Source organism: Heloderma suspectum, chromosome 3, assembly GCF_057233095.1.
Source record: "Heloderma suspectum isolate Gila_16-S chromosome 3, 16-S_ref, whole genome shotgun sequence".
Taxonomy (NCBI): Eukaryota; Metazoa; Chordata; class Lepidosauria; order Squamata; family Helodermatidae; genus Heloderma; species Heloderma suspectum.
Window position 1 is genome coordinate 5705420 of NC_139460.1, and position 20634 is coordinate 5726053.

The following is a 20634-nucleotide window of genomic DNA, read 5'->3' on the forward strand; positions in this document are numbered from 1 at the left end:
GAGGCGAGGGGAGGCGCCGGCGCGGCGAGCGGCTCTCCCGCGCTGCTGCCGCCCGGCTTCTTACGCGTGCGGCTGCTCGCTTGATCTCCCGCCCGGCCCAGCACCGTCGCATCCGGCCGCCCGGGTCCGTCCGCGCCCTCGCTCCCGCCGCTGCTTTGTCCTCCCCCTCGGTCTTAGGTGAGCGTCTGATTTGGGGGGGGTCCCTCCCCCTCCCCCTCCCCCTCCCCCTCCCCCGTCATTGCCACCCGCTTCCCTCCGGGGCTTCGGGCTCTTCCCAGGGGGCCTTCGCTCCCCGCTTTCCCCTGGCCGCCCCCTCCCGCGGCGACTCGCCCTTCCCTTGCTCTGCCCGACCTCTCCCTTTGCCAGGGGTCGTTCCTAGGGTGGCTCGCCCGTACCGGCCATGTGCCCCGCTCACCTGGCTGGGAGTTCTGTTCCCCCCAATCCCCCCCGTTTCTCTATATGGGACTTTATCCCCTTTCTTTGGGAGAATTGGCCCTCCTTGCATCTTTACCTTTGTATACCTGAATGCGGCCTTCCAACTGGCAGCCCTCCAGATATCTTGGATTGCAACTCCCATGGTCTGGCTGGGGCTTATGGGAGCTGTAGTCCAACACATCTGGACCCGGTTGGGGAAGACTGCATTAAAGACTGCTGTGTGTCTGGGGAGGGGGTCAATCTGGGTGCCCCTGATCTGCCTCCTTTTGAGCCCCTTCTTCCCCCCAGTTCAGGCCAGCTCGCTGCTGCCATTCCCATCACATGCCCTGCTGTTCGCCTTAAGCCCCTCCACTTCTCTGCCTGCCATTTCCCGGGGCGGGGGTCAGCGTCTGGCTTGGCGAGATCTGTTTTGCAGCCCTACGCCCTCCGAAATCCATGGGACTTTTCTCCTAACCAAGAGCTTTAATATTGGGGTAGTGATCCATGATACTTTGCTAAAATTATAGCAGCCCCCCCCCACCGACCCAGGCTATGTCCCTCCTATGTGGTTCTCCTTCAGTAGCCCTGTTTGGTCTCATCCAGACCCTTTGCCAATATGTTGCCCCCCTCCTTTTAGTAGTAATGGGTTCCTTTGGGCCCAGTTAACTCCGCGGAAGGAGCGAGAGCTTAGCTGCCCCTCTCTCCTTCCGCCACTCCCAATGTGGCTTTTGATTAACTTCTGGTAGCCACCTCTTCTTCTCTATGTACACAGCCTTGCCAAACCTGGTGCCCTCCTGATGCCTTGAACTACAGTTACCATCATCCCCTGGCTGGTGTGATGGGAGTTGTAGTCCAACACGTCTGGAGGGCGACAGGTTGGGAAAGGCTGTTAATTCTGCCTCTCTGGTGTTAGCCACAAAGGGAAGCCCATTTGGCCCATTGAGAGATTAGTCCAAGGTGGCTGGCATCCTTTATCCCTTCTAAGCTGATAAAGGGGGCTCACAAAGCTACCTTTAGACTGGGTCAGACAATTGGTCCGTCTAGCAGCGCAGGGCTGCTCTTCAAGATCTCGGAGCTTTCTGGCTGTGCTGCCCAAGACCCTAAGATACTGTGTAAAACATTGCAAACTGGTTTGATCTGGCAGAGGTCAGAAATCTTTTCTTTGCCCTTTTTAAAAAAGCAACCTCTCTGATGTTCCCACTCAGGATGATTGAGTGTATTGTTCTAAAAAACAAACGTTTGGAGGACTAGACTGGTTTGTTCTCCATTTCTGCCAGTGCAAGCAGATGTGGAGTTGTCTAATTGAAGTTCCATTCATTTCAGTGGGTCTACTCTGCATAGGAATAGCATTAAATATGCCCATGGTAGCCCCTGACTTGCATGCGAGGCCTAGATGGCAGCATAAGGATTTAGAGATCTGAGTCTGCTTTTCATAATTTGGCATGGTCATAACTTCTTCTCTTCCAGATCTGCTACCATTTTAACTGCTTTGTGTAGTAATTGACTTGGGGCTTTGTTCATAACAGATTACCAGATCCATCTGTAACATTGCAAAAAAAACCCAGAACAAACCCACTCTCATAGGAACATAGGAGGAAGCTGCCTTATCCGGAGTCAGAAAGAACCTTGTTCCATTTTGCCCAGTGTCGTCAACAGGGACTGGCAGCAATGGCTTTTCCAGGAGTCTTTCCTAGCCCTCCCTGGGGATGCCTGGAATCGAACCTGAGACCTTCTGCATGCAAAGCGGGGGCTCTACCCCCTCCCTGATGCAAAATCCACAGTTGGGCTATATCTTTATTAAGACCAACCAAAATACTATGAAATAGTGTGCAAGCTTTAAAGTCCTCCAGAACTCTTCCATAAGGGTTTGTAGGATCTGGACTGTAGACAAAACAAGAGGTGGAGGCAAAAAGAAAGTACATAAATTAAGCTGGGTGTTGAAGCCATAATAAGGTCTACCTCTGCAGCTAGATTTCTGCCCAACTCAAACAGCTTGCACACTCCCCCCCCCCCCGGAACATGGCTTATTAACGCTTGCCATGGCCTGTTTTGGCCATTCTAAAATATAACTTGATCTGACTGCAGATTACTTCTGGGCTAGTAACATTGCTCATGTTCCATGAGGATAAGTATGATCTTGTTTGCTGACAGTGCAAACTGTACATTGTAAGCTGTGCCAATGAGTGGCTAGAGCAGGTGCAAATGAGGCTTCCTAATGAGGTCTTGCAAAAGCAGGGCTACTTTCTCCAAAGGGGATCACCTGCTTAATCGGATCCCTCTTGCCACTACTTGCTCTCTTAATTTATAGCTGCAAAGTTCACCGAAAAAGATTCTTATCTTGGGCCAATTGGGCGTTTCCTTGTATGTGTTGCTGCCTCTGTTTATTGCGAGCTTGAAGATGGCCCTTTATTTTCTGTGCTGCTTCTGCTTGAAAGGCAATCTGGTGCCTGTCTAAATGGGTTCCTGTCTTTGGGGATTGCTGGACGCAGTGAGCTGTGAATGCAAATCGGCTTTGAATGCAAATCAAGGTGTGGGGAGGCCAGATCAGGCTTTAGCATTGGCTGACGTCTTCAAAGTCTGACTTTGCATCACTTTTGTAATCATGGAAATGCAAACCTGAGCTGATGCCCTGCATTCAAACGTGTCTGTCTCTCTCTTTCTGCCCCTTTGCCTCCACAGGATAAGTAGTATGATCATTAGGTGTCGTCTTTCAACCCATCTTTCTATGGAAAGTAAAGGAAGTCGGATCGTGGGGGTGTTGAACATCCTTGACGAACGGGACACTTTTAGAGAATCCTGATCAAACTGCCAGCATCCTGACATACTTGAATAAGGTAACCATGGCTTCTTAAGGCTCAGGTCCAAATGACAACTTTGTGGAATTGTCTGGTGCTGTCATATCTGTGTGTGCTGCAATTTGGTACAAGCATGGAAAAATGGGATGTTGGGTTCAATGCTAAGCTTCCTAAGAATCTGAGCTTTCTTTTCTTTTCTTTTTAAAGCATTACATTTCTAGTCCTGGTTGGTTGTGAAGATGTGTTTAGAAATATATGGGTGAAATCTGGAGGGCTTGCTTGAATACAATTTCCGGGGATCTGGGGTAGCCTTCAGCACCTGCATGGCTACTTCCAGAGGAGGCTTTTATTGTGCAGTTGCGCACGTCATTCATAGAGTTTTGTGGTGGTGGTGGTGGTGGAGAGATAACATCTTCCACGTGTAACCCTCTCATGTTTTCCCACTCCTTCCATCTTTTTTCTTTCTGCTCGTTGCTGAATATTCTGCATCCTGAATATCTTGGTCTCCATTTTTTAAAAGGGAGTAAACTTCTAGTCTTTAGGGACGCAAAGCTAGGTCTGAAACTGCGTAGACAACACCTGTTGTGATCTACTCAGCCACCTCAGCGTCTGTGGATTTTCACTAGGTGGGGGATGGGTTTTAATTGCTCTAGATAACGTTACCTTTCTCCATGAAAAGCAGAACAACTTGAGCAAACATTTGGTTATGCTCACCATAACTTTTGCAGGATGAAAAATTCAGGATTTTCTTGGCAGGGGATTAGCTTGGTGTAGCTGATGTGTTTAATCTTGTGGTGTATATTCAAATTGGTATTTCACCATACTGCTGTGATCATTAAACCCATTTCCCTTCCTTGTTAATTGCCTTGTTCTCAGCAAAGCACTGAAACCTTTGGGAATTATACATCTTCCTTAAGGATTTGCTAGGAATTATTGCTAGCTGTTTGTGTGGCCTTATCAAGCCATGCATTATGCCACTCTGCCAGGTCCAATTTCTTAGCAAGTATCTGGCTAAGGCATGGGCATCTTTTACAATGAGTGAGGTTTCCAGGGCCATGCTATATTGGAGGACTTGTACACACACTATAGTTTAACCATTGTAAGATCATCTTTTTGAGTTCTTTAACTATCCTTTCTATGCTACATTGTTCCACTTGGAGGGTGCAGAAAGAAAATGGGAGAAGAAATTGGATGGAAAAAGGATGGGGCGCCTGCAGAAAAGCCCATTCTATGGTTTGCTTAATGGTCTGGTAACCTTGGGACCAGACACAAGTTCTGAAACCATTTGAGTGAATGAATGAAATATGTAAAATATTCTGTAGTCTGTTGCGGTGGGGCTGATATACAGAGGACTGATAGATTATTGACTGGCCTATCCTCCTGATGATGATAGAATAAATAGCATTTAGAACCAGTTAGTGGCTCTGTATTAGTCCACTCAGTGGGGAAGCTGTAAAACTATATAGGAAGGGCACTTTTTGCTTCTCACGTGAATGGTGTGACTCAGCTGGGTTCCAGTTATTGCTGACTCAGTTTGAGCAGCGCAGAGATAACCCTGCTACATCCCCGCAACACAGAATCTTTTGCAAGGTCAGTGCAGCTGCAGCAGAAGTCCTCTGAGCGCCAGAAGCCAAGTTGCTATTGCAGGATCTTAACCAAGCCAACTGGAGGCTGGATTCCGGTGTGGCACTCTTGACGCGGCTTTGGGATCACCTGCATTAGCCAGAGGCTATTGCCCATGTTATACTTTCAGACTCACAGAATGTATACCTGTGTGTGAAGGTGGCCAAAGCGATGTTTTCTTGTCTGGGGGAATTTCTTGTTTCTTTCCTAAATACATGTTGGGAACCTGCTTCTCTTCCCCCGCCCCTGTTTGCACCCTCCCTCAGAGGAGTCCAGAGCGGTGTTCTGACTTCCTAGCTGTTGGTGTTCTATGTCGAGCTCCTGCTGTCCCCGTGTATATTAGTTCAGACCAAGGCGAGTGATGTCTCTGCCTGATAAAGAAGCAGGCCGTGCTGTGCCCAGGAGTCCCTAGGGGAACACCCAGGCATAACCGTGCTGGCATCCCTGTGACCCAGGCTAGACTGAGCTGTGCCTTGCCTTAAAGCAGGGGTGCGGGACATTTTTCAGCCTGAGGGCTGAATTCTGTTCTGGAGAAGCTCTCAGGGGCCGTGTTCCAGTAGTGGGTGGGGCTAAAGGCAAAAGGGGCAGGGGCAGAAAGCTGATACCAGCATATTGTAGCGTAAAGCGCTTCCTGCCACTACCTGAGCTTCAGGAGAGGCATTTCAACCATTTAGAAGTGGGGGGACTAGACAAAATCCAGGAAACCACCAAACGCTTGGTGGTCAGGGGAAAGGGGTGGGGTTGGGACCAGGGGGTGTGAACACCCGGGCCTTAAAGCATCACACAACAATGGAATCAATTCCCTAGGGAAGTAGTGGGCTCTCCCACACTGGAGGAATTCATGATGAATCTGGACAGCCACCTGGGGTCCTCTGACTGGGACTCCTGCACTGAGCAGGGGGTGGGACTCGAGGGTCTTGTAGGCCCCTTCCAACCCTACTGTTCTATAATTCTATGATCGTAAACAAAAATGGAGGTTCTTCAGTTTGCTTAAAAAGCAACCAGCAATCCGGGGCTCCCTGCTGTGCATGCAGTGGTCCCCGTGGCCTCAGCTCTACATGGTTTTTAAAAATGAAGAGGATGCTCTCTTCCCACGGGCCATGTATGGTCTTGGCAAATGGGGGCGTTGTGGTTCTGCCAGCTGTTGCTTAGCGACAATTCGTCAGGAGGAAGTTGCAGCCACTTTTGACGCACATCGTTTCTGTTGCTAGGGCAACAGGCCTGCCACTGAACACAGCTTGCAGAAGTTGGGCGGCTCGGGAGGAAGTGAAAAACGCCACACAAACGGCCCAAGCCCGCCGACCTCAGCACCAAACTCTGCCTTCCCCAACCTGGTGCGTTGGCCATGCTGGCTGGGGATGATGGGGATTGTAGCCCAAGTCATCTTGAATGCACCAGCTTGGAGAACAGTCTGTGCTACAGGAAAAATTAATCAAATACCAGCTTGAATAACATCACTTTAACACCCCTCGAAGTACTTGTTCAGAAGTAGCATCCTGCCTTCCTGCGGGCCCACAATGTGCCATATGATGCTGACTGTAACGTGGGCATGCCTTACCCACAGCCTTGCAGAATCTTCCAGAAAAGACACTTAGCTCCGTGCGTAGCTGTGGGTCGTGCTCCGAGGCGGCAAGTTGCAACAGCGCTGTTCCCGCCCACTGCTTCCGAGAGTCCTGAGCAGGCAGCGTCCTGGTCTCCTCGGACCTTGGCGTTTGGGGGCAAAGGGAAAGAAAGCTGCGTCTCCTGAGGGAATGCAGACCTGGGGCAGGTGACAGGAGCCGGGGCTAAAAGGTGCCCCCTGAGGATACTCTCCTCCTCCTTTTCCAGCATTTACCAAAAATAGCTGGGACATGTTTGAAGCGTAACTTGCTAGCAACCTTAAAGCAAATTAGAAGCCTGCTCTGTTGGGTGAACGCAAGCCGGATCTGAGGCCCCGCACACACTGCAAACCAGTGGAAGCTGGGGGCCCCAGTATCAGTGGGGCGGTGAATCTGCTCTGGGTTTCAGTCAGGACTCTAAAGGAGCTATCTAAGGTGCTTGGCAGCTTGGGTAGCTCCTTTAGAGTTCTGACTGAAACCCAGAGCGGACTCACTGCCCCAGTGACGTCGGAGCCCCCAGCCTCCCCTGCTATAAACCTGAATGTGATGGACCAGCTGCCTGCAAACGCAGGCGGTGTGCGGGGCACACACTGGCGCACCGCGATTGGCTCCTACACCCCACTGAGTGTATACTTGGCAGCAAACCAGGCTAATTGCTCTGTAATGTATGAAGCAGCCCTGAGGTTACAATGTTTCTTCAAGAGTGGCTGGCTGTGTGGCTCCTGATGTAATTATGTGTAGTTCATGGATTTCCCATCTGTAGGTGGGGTGTTCTTGACCTGTTTTTGCTCTGCACTTAAAAATATGAATCAAGGTCTTTGGATGTAAATTCCAGTCTTTTTTTCTTTTCCCCTTTTAGCGTGATGCGGTGAATGTTCACCTATATGCATTGGGATTGCTAGTAAGAAGGATTTTCTTCTTTCTCCCAGACAGGGGCAGAGTTCACTTGTCTTGTCCTTTTGCCACATCAGCACCCAGCAGTTTTCCCTTGCTGCTTTTTTGGCCTTCATCTCATCCGTAAAACCTGTGTGAAGCTGTCAAGATGGTTGGATTCAAGCCCACCGATGTCCCTCCAACGGCCACTGTCAAGTTTGTGGGAGCTGGAACAGCTGCCTGCATTGCAGACCTATTCACCTTCCCCTTGGATACGGCTAAAGTCAGGTTGCAGGTGAGGCCCTGTAGATGCAAGCCACTAATATAAAGTCTCTCCAAAGTAAGCAGGATAAACCCCTGCATGTCTATGCAGAAGTAAGCAGGACTGAATCACTCAGCAGTACTAAATAATATCCCAGATACCAAGCCTACGCAGAAGTAAGCATGGAAGCCTCTGCATGTCTACTCAGCAGTACTGAATCACTCTGGCCCTACTGTTCCTCTCTGGCAAGGGGAAGCTCTTATCTCTGATGAGCTGCTGACGGAGATATGAGCTTCCCCCTGCCGAAGGAGGGGGTGAGACTGGGGGAAGAAGCTGGAGGGCTGGATGGGGAACTACTTCACGGTGGATGTGGTTCACAGGCCTGAGGTTCCCCAACTTTGTGTCTCCTTTTCTTTAATGATGAAGGATAAGAGGTGCACTGAATTCTCTCCCCACTCTCCCGGACAGAACCCAGATCGCCTGCCTTCCAGCACAGGTCTCTGATTGGATGGTGTTTGTGAGCAGGGCCCCAATTCACGCCAAAGTCTCTTTCTCCCCCGCCCGCCAATTCTCTCCTGCGCAGATCCAAGGAGAGACCCAGCGGGCCATGTCGGCCAAAGCCGCCGAGTACAAGGGGGTCTTTGGCACCATGGCCACGATGGTGAGGAACGAAGGGCCCCAAAGTCTCTACAGCGGCCTCGTGGCCGGCCTCCAGCGCCAGATGAGCTTTGCCTCCGTCCGCATCGGGCTGTACGATTCAGTGAAACAGTTCTACACCAAGGGATCGGAGCGTAAGTTGGAGTTCTGCTCCGGGGTTAATTGCGGATGGAGCGGTGCTGGGGCTGAGGCCTGTCCAGTGGCCGTATTTTCTGACCCTGAAGCCCTTTGGCTTAAGCCAGATGTGTAGGCTGGCTGTGACTCTCAGGGAGTAAGAGGAGACACTCGCTGTACTTCTCCAGAGGGACCTAGAGCTGCGAACGGGTTCCAGGTCTGAACACTGAGGAGCCCGCCCTCCCGCTTGAGCTCTCTTGGAAGCTGTTAATTTGGCGGTCTGGTTTGGCCATCACTGCGTCTGCTCGTCTCCAGTGACACATTCCAGGACTGGAGCTGTTGCAGTTTCAAAATACACACCAATAGCCATCCCCTGGGTCGGCCCAGCACTTTGCTAGTCCAGCGTTCTGTTAGCACATTCAAGTAGGCATCTGGCTAACAGAGGCAAAAAATGTATTTTGTGGCAGAAGCTTTTCTGTTGCAGAATCTACTTTTGATATGACAAATTGGGCTTAAGTCTGCAGATGTTTTATGCCGAAATCAATTCCTTGGTATTTAAGGTGCCGTATTGGAATCTCCTTGCTGGAGCGCTAGTATGGCGGTATTCAGATGAAGCAATAAAGCATCCGTTAATTAACTGCCTTATTTAATTACAAAATCATTTAAACATCACTTTTTGGTCATAACAAGGGGTGCAGAGCCTCAGGACTGTGGGCCAAATCTGGCCTGCTTTGGGTCTCAAAATATACTGGTATTTTGGTCCCTTTTGTCTTTGGCCCTGTCCACTTTTGTCAGGCGGCCCTTGACAGCTTCTCTGACATGGATTTGCCCCATTGTCCAGTGGACGCTGGTGGCTCTGATGTCAGTGGGGTGGTGAATCTGCTCCAGGTTTTAGTCAGAACTCTAAAGGAGTTGGATAGCGGAGCACCTCGGATAGCTCCTTTAGAGTTCTGACTGAAACCCGGTGCAGATCCACTGCCCCACTGACATTGGACCCACCAGCTTCCACTGCCTTGGTCTGAAATGGATTAAATCACAAAACACCATCAAATAATTAAATTTAAAACTAAGACCTTAAAATCAAAAAAGAGCGAAGTTAAAAGCCTCCAGTCATAGATTTTAAAAAAAAAACTATTGAAAGCTAAGCAGAATAAGGATGTTCTTCTCCATTTAACCAACCAGGGATGGGGGTAGTTTTGCTTCTTTTGTGAGGGAGTTTCTCAACTGCGGTGCTGCCACAGAAAAGGCCCTGTCTTGCATTCCCACCAACCAAACCTCTTTGGGTGGTAGTCCATACAGCAGGGCCTCCAAAGATGATCTCAGTCTATGGGAAGGTTCATATCTTTATACAGCTTCCTGTATTTGGACAAAATGCAGACATTTTCGCTTTGTTCTCAACTGTGGGTGGAAGTTTGGAATTTCCTCCTCCTGCATGAGCAGAAGTGTGTAAGCCTGAGGTTAGCTACTGGTTGTGCACAACTGAATGTGATGTGAAGGGTCCCTTTAGTCCAGCCACTGGCAGAATCTGGTTTGCCAGCCCAGAGTGATCAGCTGGGCACAAACCCTTGAAAAAAGAGATGAGATGGGGCCCCAAAATGCCGAGTCGAAGGTGGAAGTGAAAATGACTAACGCTGCTAAGCGAAGCTGAATTTTGTGGCTTCTTGTGAGCTCTGCAGAGCAAACGTGCTCTGCATAATGTTGTGCCTGCTCAGTCCAGAGGAGATGAAAAGGGCTGAGCATGGCAGATGCACACTGCACCCACCTCTTGGCTGCAGGGAATCCTGCTCATCAGTTTGCCCCATCCCCAGCTGCAGGGCTTCTCCAGGCAATTGCCCCATAGACTTTCAAGCATATCCACATAGCCCTGAGGGCTAGAAACGTTAAAGCCAATGCTGAAATTCTCAAGGTGACTAGCTCAGTTCCCAGCTGGAAATCCCACACATCCATGGTAAAGTCTTGAGATACAAAGGCCTCATGTTCCCAAGGCTGGAACTTGGAAGATGCATGTGAGGCAGACTTCTGAATAGCAGTTTTCCCTGTGGTAAGAATTCACCTTCAGGTAACCAGGCAGGGGAAGCCTTTGCGAACTGGAACGCAGCCAGTCCTTCTGTTTGGGTTATTGATGTACCGCAAACAACTTGTCCAGGTGTACATGGGCAGATAAGATTTGGGGAGGGGGTTGTTTGCAAGGCAGGAGAAGAGAATCTCCGTCCCACCGCGGTTCACCATCTGGCCCCTGGAGCCTTCCTGGATTCTTCCAGGCAACAGGTTTCACTTCCAAGCGCCACCTCCTGGTGGAATCCCCACAGGCAACTCTGGTCTGCTATCCTTTTATTTCTGCAGGAGGTTTATGGGGTGCCTGTGCTTGGTTTTAACCACACCGCTGTCTCTTATTGACTTTGGCAGATGCTGGTATTGGCAGCCGCCTCCTTGCGGGATGCACCACAGGCGCGATGGCTGTGGCCGTGGCCCAGCCCACAGATGTGGTGAAAGTCAGGTTCCAGGCGCAAGCCCGGATGGAGGGGGGGCGGCGGTACCAGGGGACGCTGGACGCTTACAAGACCATTGCAAGGGAGGAGGGGCTCCGAGGCCTCTGGAAAGGTTGGTAAAGAGCGGGCGGCTGGTGCCTAAAAGGGGCTGAGAGGAGCCAGGCTTTGAGTTCCTCATTTCAGAGTTGCTGGCTTGCTCAGAATGACTAAGAGACTTTTGAAACCTTCATCCTCTCTTAGATCAGGGGTGGGAGAAAGTCGGATCTCCAGAGGTTTTTGACTTCAACTCCCAGCATTTCTGACCATTGGCCATTGCGGGAGGGGCTTTTGGGAGTTGAAGTTCCAAACTTCTGGAGATCCACCTTCTGCTCACCCTTGTTTTAGATGGCCTCATGAGAACCGAATTGAGCCAGGGGTGTGTGTGTGTGGGGGGGGGGGGAGACCAAGTTCTCTACTGAAGTCTTCCCTTGACCACTGAAAGATTGTCCTTTGCCAGATTCTGGATCTTTGCTGAACTTATGGGGAGAAAGGTGTGTGTGTGTATAATCCAAAAGCCACGCCCTCTGCTCCCCCAATTTCAGTTAAATCATGGTCCCCCTCTCGCTTTCTGACATTCATGTTATAATGCAGGCATTGCTCTGGGTTCTTGGAGCTCCCTGGAGTGTGCAGCCTGTAGGGCTCAAATCTTGCTTTAAAACAAACAAAATATTAAAGTCAAGGTTTATCAGGGTGCTGAATTCTTCTGTCTGAACTTGCCCAAAGTAAGAGTGAGCTGGTAGGTGACCTGTGAGCTTGACTTTCATCTCCTAGTGCTGTGGCCACTAACAAGATGGTGACATAACCTTTTTTGTATTTGAATACTGCGGGTTTGACTTTTCTAAAGGTCCTATATATTCTCTCTCTCTCGTTTAGGGACTTCCCCTAATATCACTCGGAATGCTCTTGTGAATTGTGCTGAACTGGTGACCTATGACTTGATAAAAGACATGCTTCTTAAATATAACCTCATGACAGGTAAGGATGATGAATGGAACAGGACTCTGGACTGAGGAAGCCTCACATTGTTGAGCTGATTAAAAGTGTGTTCCTTCTGATGTGGTACAGCCCTCGTGATAGGTCTCTACCAAATTAGAATGCAGCGGAGATCCCTCGTCTGAAGGTGTGTGTGTGTGCAAGACACACAGATCTTTTAGGGAAAGCTCACGCTGAGGGTTCGAACGTTTTTCAACCCAAGCGCCGAATTCCGTTTTGGAGAAGCTCCGGGGGTGAGGGCAGGCATTCCAGTGATGGGCAGGACCAAAGGCAAAAGGGACGGGCCAGAAATACCAGAACTGCAACCCGCACAGTATTGTCCTCCTTTTCTGTGGAGCAGCTTTGCCCACCTCAGGCCCCCCACCGTTTTTTCTCTCTGCCCTGCACAGACAACCTCCCATGCCACTTCACCTCTGCATTTGGAGCTGGCTTTTGCACGACGGTCATTGCCTCCCCTGTTGATGTAGTGAAGACCAGATATATGAACTCCGCCCCTGGTCAGTACGGCAGTGCTGTGAAGTGTGCCCTCACCATGCTCCGAAAGGAGGGGCCCCAGGCTTTTTACAAAGGGTGAGCAGTGATCCTCTGTGTGGCGTGTGAGGTTAATAGGCCCTGGGAAATGGGGCAAGGCAGCTGGCTTACCAATGCATGCTGAGCTCTGGGAACTCTGGGAGGTAAAATACTCACAACGTGGGGTCAGTGGGTAGTTTCAATGCTCACGCACACGTGTGTATATACACACACACACACACACACACACACACACACACACAGTGTTTTCAGATGGGTGGAGGAAGGGAGGTGGTGAAGAACTGAAGAACCATCACCCATATTTATTACGCTTGGTCAGGGTGGCTGTCCAACAGGTTTCACCGGTCAGGCAAGTGGCATATAAGTAGGTAGACCCTCTTCTCACCTTTGTATGTAGTGTTTTATTTACAATATTTGTATACCACTCCACATCCAAAGATTTTGGAGCGGTGAGCAACAGATAGGCTAAACAATAAAACACCATGTTATGATAATTACTATTTTTAAAAAGAAACTGTTCTGATAAAACCACAGCCCAGTTGCTCAAGGAAGGCTTCCTGAAATAACAATGTCTTCAAGAGGTGCCAGAAGCAATGTTGGCACCTGCCCGGCCTCCCAAGGCAGGGAATTCCATAGGAAGGGGGCCACCACACTGAAGGCTCTTCTTCTGGTGGACTCCAATGGGGCCATAGGTCCATGTGGAACCACTAGGAACATGGGTCTAGTAGATGGACTAGAGCAGCCTTTTTGGGATGGTGGGCATGTTTGGACTTTTGAGAGCATGTTGTGGGTGTTCTTACAAAATGGCTGCCATAGAGAGGCTTAGCCAGTCACAAAGCACCCATTTCCCAGAGGGCGAAGTGATGAGGCTAAAAGACAATAAACTTGCCCAAGAACCTAACTACAAGGCAGACATGGGTTCTGGACTCAAAAAAACAACCCTTTTTTTAAATCAGCACTTTTCATTTAGAATCATAGAATAGTAGGGTTGGAAGGGGCCTACAAGGCCATCGAGTCCAGCCCCCTGCTCAGTGCAGGAATCCAGGTCAGAGCATCCCTGACAGATGGCTGTCCAGCCTCGTCATGAATGCCTCCAGTGTGGGAGAGCCCACTACCTCCCCAGGTAATTGGTTCCATTGTCATATTGCTCTAACAGTGAGGAGGTTTTTCCTGATGTTCAGCCGGAATCTGGCTTCCTGTAACTTGAGCCCATTATTCCGTGTCCTGAACTCTGATGATCAAGAAGTGATCCTGGCCTTCTTTTCTGTGACAACCTTTCAAGTACTTGAAGAGTGCTATCATATCTCCCCTCAGTCTTCTCTTCTCAAGGCTAAACATGCCCAGTTCTTTCAGTCTCTCTTCATAGGGCTTTGTTTCCAGTTCCCTGATCATCTTCGTTGCCCTCCTCTGAACCCTTTCCAGTTTGTCTGCATCCTTCTTAAAGTGTGGTGCCCAGAACTGGACACAGTACTCCAGATGAGGCCTAACCAGTGCTGAGTAGAGGGGAACTAGTACTTCCCAGGATTTGGAAGCTATGCTTCTATTAATGCAGCCCAAAAGAGCATTTGCCTTTTTTGCAGCCACATCACATTGTTGGCTCATCTTCAGCTTGTGATCGACAACAATTCCAAGATCCTTCTCGCTTGTAGTGTGGTTGAGCCACGTATCGCCCATCTTGTAACTGTGCATTTGGTTTCTTTTTCCTAGGTGCAGAACTTGGCATTTATCCCTATTAAATGTCATTCTTTTGTTTTCTGCCCAGCGCTCCAGTCTATCCAGATCACTTTGAATTTTGTTTCTGTCTTCCAAAGTATTAGCTATCCCGCCCAATCCTGTGTAATCTGCAAATCTGATCAGCATTCCCTGCACCTCCTCCTCCAAGTCATTAATACAAATGTTGAAGAGCGCTGGGCCCAGGACTGAGCCCTGCGGTACCCACTCGTTACCTCTCCCCAGTTTGAGAAGGTCCCATTGATAAGCACTCCTTGAGTCCGATTCTGCAGCCAACTGTGGATCCACCGGGTCGTTGTTTCATCTAGCCCACTTTGAGCTAGTTTGCTCATCAGGATATCCTGGGGCGCTTTGTCAAAAGCTTTGCTGAAGATGAGGTGTATGATGTCTACAGCATTCCCACGGTCCACAAGGGAGGTTACTTGATCCAAAAATGAGATCAGATTTGTCTGGCAGGACTTGTTTTTGACAAATCCATGTTGGCTTCGAGTAATCACGGCATTGTTTTCAAGGTGCTTATAGATGGATTGCTTTAGAATCTGCTCCAGAATTTTCCCAGGGATTGATGTCAGACTGGCTGGTCTGTAGTTCCCAGGTTCCTCCTTTTTACCCTTTTTGAAGATAGGGACAACGTTAGCCCTCCTCCAGTCATCTGGCACTTCCCCCGTCCTCCATGAGTTCTCAAAGAGAATAGACAGCAGTTCCGAGAGTTCTTCTGCCAGTTCCTTTATGACTCTAGGATGCAGTTCATCTGGCCCTGGAGATTTGAACTCATTCCAAGTAATTAGGTGTTCCTTGACCATATGCCTATCGCTCTCAAGCTGCAATCCTGCCCCTTCAGTCTGCACTTCGCCTTTGCCAAGGGGGGTCATAGACCCTCTTTTGGGAGAAGACTGAGCCAAAGTAGGAATTGAGCACCTCTGCCTTTTCTTTGTCATCTGTTATCATTTTGCCATCCTTATTTAATAGGTGAACAACCATTTCTTTCCTCTGCCTTTTACTATGCATGTAGCTGAAGAAAGCCTTTTTGTTTTTAGCATCCCACGCTAACCTCAGCTCGTTCTCAGCTTTAGCCTTCCTGATGCCGTCCCTGCAATTCTGTGCTACCTGCCTGTACTCTTCCTTTGTTCCTTGGCCTTCTTTCCACTTCCTGTATGTGTCCTTTTTTGTTTTCAGGTCATCCCTAAGCTTTTTGTGAAGCCACATTGGCTTCTTCTGTTGTCTTCCACCTTTTCTTCTTGTTGGAATTGTTTGTGATTGTGCCTTGAGAATTTCCTTTTTTAAAAGCTCCCACCCATCTTGGACTCCTTTTCTCGTTAGCGTCACTTGCCATGGGACCTTACTGATCATTGTTCTGAGTTTATTAAAATCAGCTTTCCTAAAATCCAGGGTACGCTTTTGACTACACTCGGCTTTTGCTTCCCTTAGAACCAAGAACTCAAGCGCAACATGGTCTCTTTCCCCCAGAGTTCCTGTAACTGCTACTTTATCCACTAAGTCATCTCTGTTGCTTAGGATCAAGCCAAGGATAGCCGATCCTCTAGTTCCTTCCTCTACTTTCTGTAGGAGGAAGTTATCTGCCACACAAGTCAGGAATTTCCTGGAGGGGCCATGTTTTGCAGAACTTGTCTCCCAACAAATATTGGGGAAATTGAAGTCCCCTATTGCTACTACATCATGCTTCCTTAAAACATTGGCTGTTTGCTTTTCAAAAGTTTCATCCTCGTCTTCTCCTTGGTTGGGTGGCCTGTAGTAGACTCCGACCACCAGGTTCCTTTTATTCTTTGCTCCATTTATTTTGATCCAGATGCTCTTGATGGGGCTACCAAGCTCATCCTCCTGTATTTCTGTACAGAGATATGTCTTTTTCACATACAGTGCAACCCCACCTCCCTTTCTGTTCCTCCTGTTCTTTTTGAACAAGTTATATCCTTCCATTGCTGTATTCCAGTCATGAGAGTCATCCCACCAAGTCTCAGTTATACCTATGAAGTCATAATTTCCCTCCTGTATTAAGAGTTCATATTCATTCTGTTTGTTTCCCATACTCTGTGCATTAGTATATTGACATCGAAGACCATGTGCTTCATAGCCTGGCTTTCTTCCTACATGTGTCTGAAGACTATTATTGGGCGCTATCAGAGCTGTTCTCTCCGTTGCAGTGCATGCGCCTACGTCCATTGTTACCCCCAACATTACATCTCCCTTCCCCGTAGGATTCAGTTTAAAGCCCTCATGCTGTGGCCAAACACATTCTTCCCATCCTTTGTGAGGTGCAACCCATCCCTTGCCAACAGCCATCTTCCAGGAAGTATAGCCCGTGGTCCCAGAATCCAAATCTATCTTGTCGGCACCACCTTCGTAGCCAGTCATTCACCCGGAGTATTTTTCATTCCCTTTCTATCCCTCTTCTAACTACTGGAAGGATGGATGAGAAAACTATCTGGGCCCCAAAGTTCTTGAGTTTCCTTCCCAAAGCTTCAAAGTCTGATGTGAAAGACTTTCACACCCATTTTACAGAATGGGTAAAAAAACACTTCACTTCCAACACCCATTTTACAGAAGGCAAAGTAAAGAGGCTCAGAGACAAGTCACTTGGCCAAGAAACTGAATACAAGGCTGTGGTGGGCTATGAGCTCTAAATCCCAAATTATGTTTATCCCACAAAGCACAACAAAATAGCTACTTCACAGAAGGGGAACTGGCGTGTGCACGCTCGCGCGAGCGCACACACACACACACACACACACACACACACACACACTCTCTCTCTCTCTCTCTCTCTCTCTCTCTCATGCCCCCCCCACACACACCCTGCACAAAAATCCCAGGGTACATAGCACCTGAGCTCAGGCGAAATGCAGACCCTCCTCCCTGCCACCCCGCTAGCCCTTGAGCAGCTCCTTATCTACCCCAGCTGTTGTCTTTTTTATATTCTCTTAAGAATGCCTCTGAGCCCCATGAGAGTCCCAGAGGCGTTCTTGGAAACAAAGATGGCAGCATGCCAGCCTCTTTGTTCATTTTTTAAATTTTAAAAAATGTTTAAAAATTTAAAAAAAATCTGGAGGGGCAGGGAGTCTGGGAGGCACCAAAGGAAGTGGCCCTGGGCACCATGCTGGGGATCCCAGGGTTAGAAAGAACCTTTTCATCCCCTTCTGGGCTATGAGATGGGTCTAGCAAAGCTGCCAAGGGAGATTGCGCTGGTGATCTCTGGCAGACATGACGCATTGGAAGGCTTCCTGTTTTGTGGATCTGGTAGCTCAGGGAAGCCACTTGATATTCTAAGTGGGCTGTGGATGTAAACGCCATAGTTCTAGACACTGAAGGGCCGCTCACGAGACAGTTGCCTCCCCCAGATCCTGGTTGGACAGCTTGTGCAGCTTGAGCCCCCCCCCCCCCCAGCTATCCCCCCAGGGTAATTGCTCACCTTTCCATTTGCTCAGAGGGTCTAACAGCAGCTCCTTTTCCTTGCCTGGTCTGTTCTAGCTTTACACCTTCGTTTCTGCGGCTGGGATCCTGGAATGTGGTGATGTTTGTGACCTATGAGCAGCTGAAACGTGCTATGATGGCAGCCCGTGGATCTTGGGAGGCCCCTTTCTGAGCCTGCGGTCGGGTGCAGTTTACAGATCTTGCTCATGCACAAGCCCTCAATTTTGATCCCACCCTCCACCCCCCATCTATGTGTTTCTGCCTCCCCATACAGCCTTCCCCATGTATTTAAAACAACCTTTGTCTTAACATTTGTGGCTTCTGGTCTATGGTGACCAGGTGCTCCTGGCTACTTCTCTTAAACGATGGGTTTTTAACGTGTTCTTGTCCAGCCTCTCTCCATTTTCCCCTTTTAAAATTTGCCTCTTTGATGGAAGCACTTTGTTTTTAGACCGTGGGGCTCGACTTGTGGAGCTGCATGCAATCTCCCATTCAGCTTCTATGTAGACACTCATGGACAAAAGTTTTTAAAGTATAGATTTGTTAGATTTAGGGTGCTTTGATAAAGGCTGTACAAGAGACAACAGTTGGCCAGTTTTCCAGAGGTGGGTTTTCCCCTCAGGCGGGAAAAAAGTGCTGAAATCATGCATCACAATAGTTTGGCTCCAAGTAGACATGTTGAGATACATCCTGGATACTGCCATTTCCCTGTAACAGCCTTTTCCAACCCAGCACACTCTCCAGATGTGCTAGATTACCACTGTCATTATGGCTGGGAATGGTGGGAGCTGTGGTCTAGCACATTTGGATGGTGCTGGGTTGGGGAAGCCTGTCCAATAAAGTGACTGGTGATGGGGATTTAAAACACAGCTTCCTTCCCACCCTTTCCCACTCAAAATCATTCATTTTTTTTAAGCAGTCTTACTCTGGGCAGGAGCACCAAATGGGTGTGTCTTTTGCAGCTCCCCACAACTGGAGCAGCCCTGAGGGAATTCTTCCGTGCACCTTCTGTGTAGTTTCCTGCAAACTAAGCTCTTACACCCCCCAGAGTTGCTTATGATGAAGCGAGTGAGTGGCAGTAGTCCTTTGTGCTTTGGCCTTTGACCCGGGCATGTACCTGAAGGGGCAGGCGCCTCTTAAAGATGTGCGCGCCTGTTGGAGAAGAGACTGTTTGGACATCTCAAAAGAGACCCTTTGTGCGACATAGCAGAAGGTGCTTTTTAAGGAACTGAGCTGGGTGGCTTGGAGCAAAAGGCCGCACCTTGCAGCTGGCGTCCCACCCCTCTGCCAATGAGGGGGAGCAAATTTGAGAACCGAGCTCTCGAGGAACCCAGACTTGTGAAGGAGATGAAGAGCAAGATGCTTATGCGATTCCCTGCAGGGCCCCTGTGGTGGGCTTCTGTCAAGCAGCTGAAAGGGATAGAAATGGGTGCGCCACTAGAGGCCGGTCCCCAGTAGGGAGGAAAAATTGCTCTGGCCCCTTTTGGGTCACTCATTTGCAACTCTGAGAAGGCTGCTGGCCAGCTGAGCAGGGGGAGGGGCTGCTCTACCACCTGCTTGAACACAGCCTTCCCCGGTCTGGCGCCCTTCGGATCTTTTGGGTTACATCTCCCATCGTCCGCAGCCATCATAACCCTGGAAGGCTTTAGGTTGGGGAAGGCTGCTCCAGTGGCTGGCAGCGCTGTCCTTCTTGGCTGAAATCGTTCTCTGATTCGCAGCCCAGATGGTCCTTGGGGTGGGGTGGGGGGTCTCTGCTGTTCCACGGTCCTGACCTGGGGAGTGACGATTAAGCAAGGCTCTGCAGGGCTTCAGGAAGGTCTTGTAACTGTAACTTCTACAGTTTTTTAACGTTAAATGGAGAAAATGCACTCAGGCTTTTTATGTGTTACCTTTCTGTGAAGCTATTTGTGATGGTGCAAAGTGGCGATGGGATTCTCTCTTTTAAAGAAAAGGACTTTGTGCTGTGCATGTCTCATTTTTTAAAAATAAAGTAGAAAGCGAAACTGCTCTGGACTGTGCAATTTCCCTCCCCCCATCAAATTGTATATTGCACCCTTCCCTAACTTGGCGCCTTCCAGATGTTTTAGACTACAACTCCCAGCATTCCTGACCATTGGCCATGATGGGAGTTGAAGTCAAAAACATCTGGAGGGCACCACCTTGGGGAAGGCTGGTCTATTATGTAGCATGTAAATCCAAGCAAGCATGCACGTACCTGGATGAACACAGACATTAGCTGGCTTGGGGGCCCTGCGTTATGCTCTCCTCCATAAGGATCTGGCTTTTGTTCTTGGGCATCTAACACCAAGTATGGACCCAGGTAGTAGTTGCACTGCTGTTTTGTGTAGCACAGATTAAAACTTTCTATGTGGTTGCAACCCACAGAGGTCCATTTAAAAACACAAAGTTCTGAGAGAAATCTGGATCCAGCAGCAGCGATCTGTGCATGGAAGCAGCCGTCTGCATCCATAATCCATGTGCCTCTCCATTGGGACATTCATCTAAGTCCCATTGCAGGAGCTGGATGCATCGTTTGAGGGGGGCATGCACATTGTCCCCATACAATCAGTAGCAAAAGCGGAGGCAGAATCTGAATAAAATAGACTTTACTGCTTTACGGGCTTGAGGGAAGCGAAGGCATGGCCTTCCTTGTCGCCAGTGCTGCTGCTCACATCAAGAGGGCCTCTCGTAGGAGATCCTTCTTGGCTGGGGTGAGCCTTGCAGGGAAGAGAATGTTGAAGTACATGATCAGGTCCCCCTTGCAGGTGGGGTCCCTGGACAAGGGCATCCCTTCTCCTGGCACGACTTTGAAGTACTTGGGGCTGTGAAGGCAAGACAGAGGCCAGAGTCAGGGGAAGGTTCATGGGGGGTGGGGGGAGAGTGGACTGGAGAAAGCTCTGGTGACTTTAAGACAATGCAGCCCTGGCAGCTGGTGGGGCAGGGGATGGGGGGGGGGGAGAAGGGAAGAACTCTGCCTCTCTATAGCAGCCTGCTCCAGCCTAGTGCCCTCCAGATGTGTTGGACCGCAACTCCCATCTTTCCCAGATAAGAATGATGGGAGTTGCAATCCAATCCATCTGGAGAGC

General features: G+C 49.3%; 2 protein-coding genes across 6 annotated transcripts in view; one reads left to right on the forward strand and one right to left on the reverse strand.

The window, feature by feature from the left end:
• Nucleotides 1–19555, forward strand: UCP2 (uncoupling protein 2). 3 transcript variants are annotated; one of them, XR_014788932.1, is made up of 9 exons: nt 1–177; nt 3094–3248; nt 7360–7598; nt 8149–8356; nt 10743–10937; nt 11738–11839; nt 12247–12427; nt 17606–19060; nt 19208–19548. XR_014788932.1 is itself a non-coding variant. In XM_084842384.1 (8 exons), the coding sequence occupies exons 3-8, from the start codon at nt 7473–7475 to the stop codon at nt 17718–17720; spliced, it is 927 nt and encodes a 308-aa protein (XP_084698510.1). In that variant the 5' UTR covers nt 1–177; nt 3094–3248; nt 7360–7472; the 3' UTR covers nt 17721–19555. The 3 variants fall into 3 exon arrangements, 2 of the variants coding, with proteins under 2 accessions (XP_084698510.1, XP_084698511.1); XM_084842384.1 differs by having other exon boundaries at nt 17606–19555; XM_084842385.1 differs by lacking the exon at nt 1–177 and adding an exon at nt 2785–2942 and having other exon boundaries at nt 17606–19555.
• The window catches only part of DNAJB13 (DnaJ heat shock protein family (Hsp40) member B13), a 10097-nt gene continuing 9011 nt past the window's right edge, over nt 19549–20634 (reverse strand). For 2 of the 3 annotated variants that reach the window (XM_084842383.1, XM_084842382.1), the window contains exon 8: nt 19549–20370. In XM_084842383.1, coding sequence (XP_084698509.1) covers nt 20217–20370 — 154 coding nt within the window. In that variant the 3' untranslated portion in view covers nt 19549–20216. The remainder of the gene's footprint in view (nt 20371–20634) is intronic. The other variant, XR_014788931.1, reaches the window with a different exon arrangement.